Below are 10,246 nucleotides of genomic sequence, written 5' to 3'. Positions count from 1 at the left end.
GCAGGCTGTGAACTGGCATTTTAGCTAAATGTGACCTGGGTCTCCAACTGCCTTACTAAATTTGAAATCCTCAGATTTGTTTAATTCACGTTTTCATCTCTCTAGAGTCCTCACAGGCAAAGAGAATGTCTACGGTAACTGCACACAACTCATTCATCTTCTCCACAAAAACGGAGGTAGGGTCTGTTATCTCCATTATATAAGTGTCCCTACTTTTCCAAAGTTGTTATGCCACCTCACTTTTATGAGAAACCTACTTAGTACTTGTTTTCACTCACAGGAAGAAATCTGAAGAGAACTTTCACTTTTACGATAAAAAGTGAAAAGTGAAAATAGCCTTTGGTGGGTGGCAGCGAGCCATGACAGAGGCAAGCGTGCACCCCAAACTGTGAGAGCGGCCCCGCCGAGCCCCTGCCCCGGGAACTGCAGCCGGCACCCCAGCAGCAGGCCGCCACGCCACAGCTCTGACCTGGGTCTACGAGCACCTGTGCCTGTGCTTTATGCCACGCTGGCTTATGAAAGGTTTCAAAGGGACACTCTACTTTAGGGTAGTGGGGAAACCTATATTGGTGAGGAAGCTGAGGGGCAGAAACGAACTACCAGCCCAGGGTCACACAGCTGGGGAGCGGGGCAGACAGGATTCACAGCCAGCAGGCACCACGGCGACAGTGCCCAGCTCCGGGACACAATGCTTCTCACCCAGGAGGAGCAAATACGAAGTAGAGCTCAGTGCTTCACGACACCTGAACGTACAGGTCCTCATGAATGCTCCAGGAGAACAGCACTACATATATATATGTATATATATACACATATATATATATACATATATATATATATATATATATTTTTTTAAATATAAGGAAACAATTTGAAGGACAGAGAGTAGAGGCTGTCACCATGGCATGTAGCTAGAACCAGAACTACATTTGGAATGAGCTCGAATGGCAACAAAGAGTATTTCTGTCATGTGAGGCTGTGAAATTTACTTTGGTTCTGGGAGCCATGCCTCCATAATTCAAGGGATTCTGCTAAGCTGTACCACCACTGAGAAGATACAAACTCATCCAGAAAGCGGTCCAGGCTTTATAGGCCATCACCCTGACCCCTCACCTGATCCCAGCGAGCCCCTGGCCTTGTTAGGAGAATAAAATTGTAGAGCAGATTACAGAATGTGGAGAGTGTACATACCAAGTGTTCCAGAAATGATGTCCATTTTGGGCATAACTCCGTCCCGATCGCCAATCCCTCCGCCTCGAGCCCCGTACAGTCCCACTGCGTGGACCTCATCCACGAAGGTGATCGCTCCAAACTCATGCGCCACATCACACAGCTCTTCCAGTGGGCACACTGCTCCTGCGGAGAGAACACACACTACTCTGAAGAGCTTGCTACTTCATAAATTTCTGTTTTGATCAGAGTCAGAACAAAATAACTTCTGTTCTAAGGGTATCATTTTTAATATTGAGAAAAACAATGAACTTCCCCCAGTTTCTAGGTTATCTTGGGGTCTCAGAGCCTAGTAAGAGCCAGAATAGAAAATCTACATTCACCCAACCTATACAATATCCACCAAATACAAAATCCTAGCAGAGTAAAAAGAAATTGCAAAAACAAAATGAGCATCACACTTTCAAAGAGTCCAGGCCTAGTTTTTCATCTAAGGTTTCAGACTGGCCTCTGCTTACTTACCATCCATTGAGTGGACGGTTTCAAATGCGACAATCTTGGGGACCGACGGGTCAGATCTTTGCAGCAGTTCTCTGAGGTGGCTGACGTCATTGTGGCGGAAGATGTACTTTGGCACCCGGCTGTTTCGAATCCCTTGGATCATGGAGGCATGGTTCCCAGAATCGGAGTAAATCTCACAGCCTAACACGACAAAAACAAAACCAAAACGCTACTTACTGCCATCTGCACCAAAGACAAGTTATTTCCTAGACAGGGACAACGGACTTTGCCCTGAAAGTGCTGCTTTGCCCAGTAGGAAAGATACTCCTAGCCAGTTTCTTCCTGGGAAAATCGTCAGCTAGTGCTTCTCCTTTGAGAAGGCCCACAGGTGTAGAATAACCCAATGGCAGACAACCAATCTGCTTTTAAAATCTGGCCACCTCGTGCCAAACTCCATCAAAAGATAACTACCAATGATTAAGAGAATTCGCCAAAGGATTTTCCTCGAATACAAAGCACATCTGAAGCAATTAGCTCAAGGATGAGACCTTCGTTAGTATCGTCTGCCACTGCTACCTCTCACATGCAGTGAGCACTTCATGTTTCAAGAAAAAATGCTCCCAGTACGCTCATTGCTCTTAACTGTTTTCGGTAAGTCCTCTGTGTCGTCAATATCCCTGCTGTTCCTAAGAAACCCAAAAAACTCTAAGGCACCCGGGACAGGCTTCCTTACCCGGCATCATCCTAGCCAGAGTGAAGAGGGTTGAGTCATTGGCCACAAAGCACGAGGAAAACAAGAGTGCTGCATCTTTCCCATGTAAATCAGCCAGCTCCTGCTCCAGGTCCACATGGAATTTACTAGTTCCAGAAATATTTCTAGTACCACCTGCTCCAGCACCATGCTGTTTCAACGTCTCCCTTTTATTTAAAAAAAAGGGGGGGGGCAGACAGAAAATAAACCTCATGGTTCTGGACATTATGGGAATCATTCCTCTCCCCAGGAGCTAGGACACTGAATCTTTTTTTTTTTTTTTTTTTTTTTTTTTTTTTTTAAANGATGTGGGGCCTCGATCCCAGAACGCCGGGATCACGCCCTGAGCCGAAGGCAGACGCTTAACCGCTGTGCCACCCAGGCGCCCCTAGGACACTGAATCTTATGCTCCTCTAGCAAGTCTCTCACGGTGAAACCAGGGGCCAGAAGTTTCAACTGACTTCATCTTTAGACTAGGTGGCAGGTGACGACACTAGGGTGTTGGTGAGGAGATCCTGAATACCTCTAGGGATCGTCAAGAACAAGTGTTTATCAGCTACTAGGTACTTAGTATTTGCAGAGTTAACTTACTAAGGTGTCTTCTGACCAACAAGCTTCTCTCCAAACAACATCTGTCTCTACAGGGACATCTTGGATGGCGGTTATCTGAACCTAAACCCTCTAGAAACTAGTCCCATAATACTAGGAGAGATCTATTGCTACACCTCAGACTGGACTCTAGCAAGCCTCCTTGGAGATTTTGCAAGCAGCCTCCCCAGCGTCTCTAGCCATGGCGAGCCTCCTGAAGTGCACGAATGATGGATCTACCACCCGTTACTGTCCTCCCTCCAGTGCTGCCGGATTTGTATTCTCCATCCACCCGTGCAAAGCCACCTGGGGTTGCAGGCATGCTCACTTGAGGAGTGGCAGGAAGTGAACGGACACGAGTAGTCAATGAGCTCATACACTTGAACCCTTACACACAAAGGGACTCCACCACCTGCTCGTGAATTCTGGTCTAAAAGTCATCTGTAGATATCTTGAAAGGCTAAGAGAATATTTTGTATTTTGTGATGGCACACTTTCAGCTTCTGAATATGGCCCCCATTAAAGATCCAATCCCTCTAAATCATCCACGTCTTGCCAAATAACGTCGGTGGTATCTGAAAGCGGAGGGCTACTTACATGACGGCCCCGCACACTCGTGGGTGGCGACTCATTCCTAGGTAGTCATTGCTACACCAGACTGACACCTGCTTTTTGGTGATGAGAGAGTCTGAATAGTCGTCTGCCATGGGGAAGATGTGAGCCCTCCGGTTCACAGTTTTAAAAACTCGATAGGTATGGTCATTTTTTTTCTCATCAATTTTCTTCTCAAAGAAACGATCATATTGAAAAGTGGAAACAGCTAAAAACCAAACAAAAGACAGGACAGATGGATGGTTAGGAAGCACATCTGGGTTTTGGCAAAAGACCTGGGTTCCAACCCCAGCCTGGTCATCCAACAACAGGGCGATTCTGGACAAGTTAACGAAGTACTCATGTGAGCAAGTCATAGCACATCCTCATCTTGAGACCGTGAAGATCTCAAATGAGACTTGGGTATGCCAATTGTTTAGCACAGAGCCAGGGAACAGAAGGCAGGTTACCAACAGGGTTCGTGTTTAGTACGGCCAAGAACACCCACCTGCACTAAAGCAAGAGACGTGGCTTCTAACTCACCACACAATTTTGTGGTTAGTCTAATGTATGTTTAAGTTAAAAACGCTCTTATGCATCAGGCAAAGAACAACGAGACCTACATTTTGGTAAGTTATCTTGAAGAAGATGGGACACTCTTTCTGGTCTTTGCTTTCGCATGATGTCCTGGAAGTTCTTCAGCAGTCCACTTGGCTCCCCTTCATCGGCCTTCACACTAATTACACTGGAGTTCACTGAGGTTTGGGCAACCTCTGTAACAAAGGTAACAAGAAGAAAAGTATTCTGAGTTCACAATACTTTCCAGAAACATTGTCAAAAATGAATTACTGCCTAGTTCACCAAAAAAAGCTGATCATAACCAAAGTTAGTAGCAACTGAGTGTATGAAGCTTTTCTTTTTCCCTTCTATTTTAATGGGCGACACCTGGTGTTGTTTTGTTTTCTGAGCTACCAGACAGCTTTAATGAATATTAGAGCCCAAAGCTTTCTAATTGGTTGGCAGGTCTTCCCCACCTTCCCACTCCACCAACCCTAATCTCAATTTTCTCCATGGAAGACGATTCTGGCCATATGCATCATTTCTGCTGGTGAGGTCTCCTGGGGACTTCTGGTGCTCTGTGGCTATCGTCACAACTGGAATTAAGGTTGCCTCTTAATGACCATCTGTAAGACACACAGCTTGGGAGTCCTAAGACCCTCAATTACTGTGGGAACACTATTTTTTACCTTTTATCCCACCCGATGGCAGGAAAGAAACAAAGGGCAGTTGGTAACAGCTTACGCCAGCAGGGTATTTTCAGAAATGAAGCAATTACTATAAAAAGTGGTCACATCCTACGCTCACACACACCAGAAAGAAAGTCCCACACTTTTCATGCAGTCCTCTGACTGCCTATCTTGATGACCTTCCTCCTTGGCCCTAAAAGAGGAAGTTTTTTATACAAATGCTACCCTAATGATAGCTCATACATCAATTGGAAGGATCAAAAGAACCAAAAGGACCTCTTCGTTCTTCCTACCGGTTCCAGCATGCGCTTACCTTTCCTCACGGCATGCATTTCCTGCACATCCTCCTGAAGCTCTAGACTGGCTTTGCGGAAGACGTTGCTGCCCTTCTGGCTCATCTGGGCCGCCAGGAAAGGGCATTTGCTCGCAGTGCCCTGGCTCGTGGCAAGGGAGGGATGTCCAGATGGAAGCTGCGTGCCATCTGGAGTCTGCTGGGATCCGTCAGCAGCCTGCTGAACCTCGGCCTTGGCAGTTTTGTCCTCTGGGGGGGTGAAATGGAAAAACCGAAGCATCAGATCTGGTTGCACAACACACAAGAAAGCCCCTGTTTCTCTTACTGCCTCAAAGACATGCTTTATACTTACTCTCCCCCCACATTTCAGGCACAAGTTTATTTCTATTAAGTTCTGCTAATTGAACTGTTTTCTCATCTGCCTCACTGGAAAACAATGTTCCTGAGGGGAGTTAATTGGCACAATCCAGCTATCTCTCAAAGCCATATTTCTCCCTTATAAATCCACCAAAAAGGTGTATTTTCTAGTATTCTCTAGTTTCAGAACTCTAGCCTAGAGTTCTTGAGTTGGAGGATTCCCAGTAAATCTACCCAAAGGACACATAGCATATTTCACGAGAGGACACACTCTTGAAGGTAAATAGAAGTGTTCATACAATTTTTTCTCCGCTAATATTTTTGAAACAGTTGCTTGACAAAGAAGCTTGCTGTTGCTTAACATATAAATTACTGATTTTCTTAACAGAAGAAATTAGGATAAAAGTGAGATTTTTCAATTGTTGTCTAATAGAGTTCAAATTATTAGTATGCTGAGAAAAATCACATTCACACAGTTCATCTACTTGCTCATCTAAATGCATCAAAGAAGTGCACTGACTTAACACGGTTGGCTGGTAACTGTGCTTCTAGTCACCATGACTTTCCCCTCCCCTGGAGCAAATTCATTCACCTTTCTTCTAGTAAAGTCTTACTCTGCCTCATCCTGGAATACTGTGAGTCAGAGGCTAACCCTTCCTACAACTTGGGTAAGATGTCTCAATACAGTTTTTATTAAAATCTTCTAAGAAGTCAAAAAATTTGCTTTGAAGTTCATTTCATTCATTGTAAAAGTAATAGATATTCACTGTGGGAAACCCAGAATCATAGTGTTCCATCCCTCAAAGAATAACCATTACAGGCATCTTGGTAAATTATCTTTTTTCCCTATGTACAAGTTTAAAAAGAGTTTTACCTATTCTGCATGTGTTTGCTTAGTTTTCCCTTTTCATTATAAAGATCTGCCTAAGCTAGTGAACAGTTTGCGAACGTCATTTGCAACGGTTGCGTGAGAGTCTACCAAGTGAACAAGCCACATTCTACTCAACTTCCTCTATGCCGGGGACAGAATCGTAAAAGAGTATTTTGATTGTTCAGTAAAAAAAAAAAAAACAAAAACAAAACTAAATCCTAAAAGAGGAAAGAGGAAGGGGGCGCCTGGGTGGCACAGCAGTTGGGCGTCTGCCTTCGGCTCAGGGCATGATCCCGGCGTTATGGGATCAAGCCCCATATCAGGCTCCTCCGCTATGAGCCTGCTTCTTCCTCTCCCACTCCCCCTGCTTGTGTTCCCTCTCTTGCTGGCTGTCTCTGTCTCTGTCGAATAAATAAATAAAATCTTTAAAAAAAAAAAAAAAGAGGAAAGAGGAAAAGAAATCCTACAAAGGATTAAATCCCTTCTGCTTACAGAAACAAAACAAAACACTCCTTTTTTACAAGAACACATCCAGAGAATACACCTGCGAGAGCCTGTAAGGTGAATTATTCTCTAGGATTAAGTGAAACCTGAAAAGCCTCATCCTCTCCTGGTACAGCCAGACCAAAACAAAAGCAAACTCTGATCCCTTTATTAAAAACAAAATTAAAAAATTTACATATAAAATAAAGATACATGTGTTTAAAAAAAATCACTACTTTAACAAATTCGGTATGATTCCATTTATTGAGTTTCCTACAGCAGGCAAATTCATAGAGACAGAAAGTAGAATGGTGTTTGCTAGGGGGTAGGGGAGGGGCATTTAGTGTTGAAGGAGCACAGCTTCAGTTTGGGATGCTGAAGCCCTCTGGAAGTTGGACGGCGGTGACAGTTGCAACATAATATGAATGTACTTAATACCACTGAACTGTACAATTGGTAAGAGATGGTAAGTTTTATGTTAAGTGCATTTTACCACAATAAAAAAATAATTTATAAAAGAAAAAAGTCACAACTTCAAAAGCCAAAAGCTTCCACTCAATTTTGCCACAAACCTAAAACTGCTCCAAAAAGTAAAGTCTATTAATTAAAAAAAAAAAAAAAAAAAAGCCAAAGGGCCAAATATTTAATGAAGGAAAGGTTAAAACAGAACATTCCAACTTTTTTTTAAGTAGTGGGGAGCTCAATGTGGGGCTTGAACTCATGACCCTGAGATCAAAACCTGAGCTGAGATCAAGAGTCAGCCACTTCACCGACAGCCACCCAGGTGCCCCAGAACATTCCAACTTTATATTTACACGAATTAGGTACTGACGAACGCTAAAACTCCAACAGAAACCGACATGCAATCCAGAAACCTATAAGGTGCACACCGGCCACTGTCTCACTTTTAAAGATGGGAAAACTAAAGGGCCCACTTCCGGGGTTAGGATGACAATTATGAGATACTCCATGGAAAGAACCAAGCCTGGCATAGAGTAAAACCCCCTCAGTTACTGTGTCCCTCGTCACTGCTATGGACTACAAGTGCTTCTAGTCTAGTGATGAACGCAAACACTGCCACCTCCTACATTACTGCCAATGACACTTACTCTCATTAGCCGGGGGGGTTTCTTTGACCTGCTGGCAGTGTACTGCTGAAGTGGACAGAGCCCGAGGAGCTGGCTTGGCCCCAACTTCCATCATCTTAGGGCAGTTTTGGGCATAGAACAACAGAGATTTTCCTGCCTTCTGCAGAAAGGCCTGAGGCACTCGGGATAAGAATGGGCAGCGGCGAACAACAGTCTCCATGTCCGAGAGGGTACACTGATCCTAAAGAAAGACAAGGAGTGATATCAACACTTGTTAATAATCAGGCAAATACCACTGCGAGGTCACTGGGTTCAGGTGTCACCTGCAGTTTTTAACAAGAGTACCCTTATAACAAGTCTCACTCAAAAATGTCTAAGGACGGCACTCATATGGGACTCAACTAAGCAGTGGTAACCATACTCACTTCTTTCATTCCCCAGCTCTACACAAAAGCACCTGCAAAGCAACTTTACCAAGTGAAGTAAATGTCGATCGATGATTAACAACCAAGGGGCTGGAACAACGAGGGACAGGTACAGGTCGGGAACAGGTTTGGGAGGTCGGGGAGATGCACAGTGCAGATAAGACACCTTGGCATACACCCAGGTGAGGTGAGGCTAGGGAAGAAGCCACTGTCATCCATCCAGGCAGAGAGGACTCACAGGGATCCTGAACTTCTGGTCCTCACAGCCCCAAATCTGAGGAAGGCACCCAGCTGGGCTCTGGGTCCCTGAGGCAAGGGTTTCCTCGAGGTCATCCTCCACAGCTCCAACAGGACAGAATGAGAAATGAGGGGCGCCTGGGTGGCACAGCGGTTAAGCGTCTGCCTTCGGCTCAGGGCGTGATCCCGGTGTTGTGGGATCGAGCCCCACATCAGGCTCCTCTGCTATGAGCCTGCTTCTTCCTCTCCCACTCCCCCTGCTTGTGTTCCCTCTCTCGCTGGCTGTCTCTATCTCTATCAAATAAATAAACAAAATCTTAAAAAAAAAAAAAAGAATGAGAAATGAGGGACCATAAAGAAGGGCAGGGGTAGGAGGGGACGCGGTTGGGGCTAACTGGGGAGAGGCAGGAGCTGTAAAATCGAGGGCGTTAGGTCTGGAGTTAGGTGGTGGTCCCCGGCAGGGGGAGGTCAGAGGTTATCCGGGGTCGAGGGCTTGAGAATAACGGGAAAAAGAAATTCTGAAGAAGCGGCCGGTTAAAAGGGAATTAAGAAGGGGGCCGAACGGGGGAAACTGAAGCAGCCCAATGGGCTAAGGGTCTGGGAGATGAACGCTGACCCCAAGGAGGCGGGTGACGGGAGCAGTGGGGGATGGGGTCCTAACGACCGGGCGAGCTGGGCGCAGGCTGCCAGGACACGCGGGGGTTTCCGTGGCCGGCGCCGCACCCAGAGCGCGAGCCCTCACCTGCGCGGGGCACTGTGGAGGAGGAGGAAGCGGCGGCGGCGGCTGCGACGGCGGCGGCAGGCACCCAAGCCAAATCGAAAAAACCCGTTGCCCTTGTCGGCGAGAAGCCTCAGGCCGCGAGCGCTGTCGTCCTAATATACAGCCGGAGGGAGCGCTGCGCATGCGCTATGGGCGCGGACTGCCTTCACGCAAGCGCCCTGCGTCGCGCTCCCAGAGTAGGAAGCGCAGGACGGGGAGGGGAGGGGAGGGTAGGACCTACGCTTTCCCGAATCGCCTTCCGGGAGGAGTAGGGGCACGGTGTTTGATCGACGACTGTATCCTACACGCCCCCCCCCTTCTCGCTTCCCTACTAACTGCCCTGTGCTTCAGAACGCTACGTCTCCGTGTAGGGCATAAAAGGGCAGAGTCGGAGGAGAAGTGCCACTGGAGACAACTGGAGGGTTAGGGGGCTGTAGAAATGGATTCTTTGGATATAGAAGAAGGAGCGTAAAGAAGGGGGTTCCAGGCCACCGCCCCGTCGGTGACTAAGGGTTTCCCGGAAGAGGTGGGGGTGTTGTTGCCCAAGGATGGAGTGGTTCTGGGAGTGATCTGGGGGCGGGGGTGGGGGGGAAGGCTGGAGGGGGAATTCTTGGAGTGAGGAGGAGCAGAAGCAAAAGGAGACCCACCTGTGGCACTTTCGGTCTGAGACGAAGGGACATAGCATGAGGCAGAGGAGGGGCAGGGCTGGATGGAACCGTGGACTACACAGCTCTGAGAACCTGAGGGTGGTGTGGAAGCACAGGGCCTGACACAGGGTTAGGGTTTGACACATACTATTGACGCGGGAGCAGAAGGCTAGCTGAAGACAAAGCATAAGCTGACACCCTGCAACCTCGCCCCCCCCCCCATCTCCCACTCCTGGGT

General features: G+C 46.9%; 1 protein-coding gene across 1 annotated transcript in view; it reads right to left on the bottom strand.

The window, feature by feature from the left end:
• The window catches only part of ALAS1 (5'-aminolevulinate synthase 1), an 18,058-nt gene extending 8,562 nt beyond the window's left edge, over positions 1–9,496 (bottom strand). The window contains exons 1-8 of the mRNA XM_002918952.4: positions 9,344–9,496; positions 7,961–8,180; positions 5,162–5,389; positions 4,225–4,374; positions 3,608–3,830; positions 2,405–2,589; positions 1,693–1,872; positions 1,192–1,356 (exon numbers count right to left, since the gene is read on the bottom strand). Of these exons, the coding sequence (XP_002918998.1) occupies positions 1,192–1,356; positions 1,693–1,872; positions 2,405–2,589; positions 3,608–3,830; positions 4,225–4,374; positions 5,162–5,389; positions 7,961–8,159 (1,330 nt within the window). The 5' untranslated portion in view covers positions 8,160–8,180; positions 9,344–9,496. The remainder of the gene's footprint in view (positions 1–1,191; positions 1,357–1,692; positions 1,873–2,404; positions 2,590–3,607; positions 3,831–4,224; positions 4,375–5,161; positions 5,390–7,960; positions 8,181–9,343) is intronic.
• Positions 9,497–10,246: the final 750 nt, after the last annotated feature.

The sequence above is a fragment of the Ailuropoda melanoleuca genome, chromosome 4 (assembly GCF_002007445.2).
Source record: "Ailuropoda melanoleuca isolate Jingjing chromosome 4, ASM200744v2, whole genome shotgun sequence".
In the NCBI taxonomy this organism is placed as follows: Eukaryota; Metazoa; Chordata; class Mammalia; order Carnivora; family Ursidae; genus Ailuropoda; species Ailuropoda melanoleuca.
This window is presented reverse-complemented; position numbering and strand designations above follow the sequence as displayed.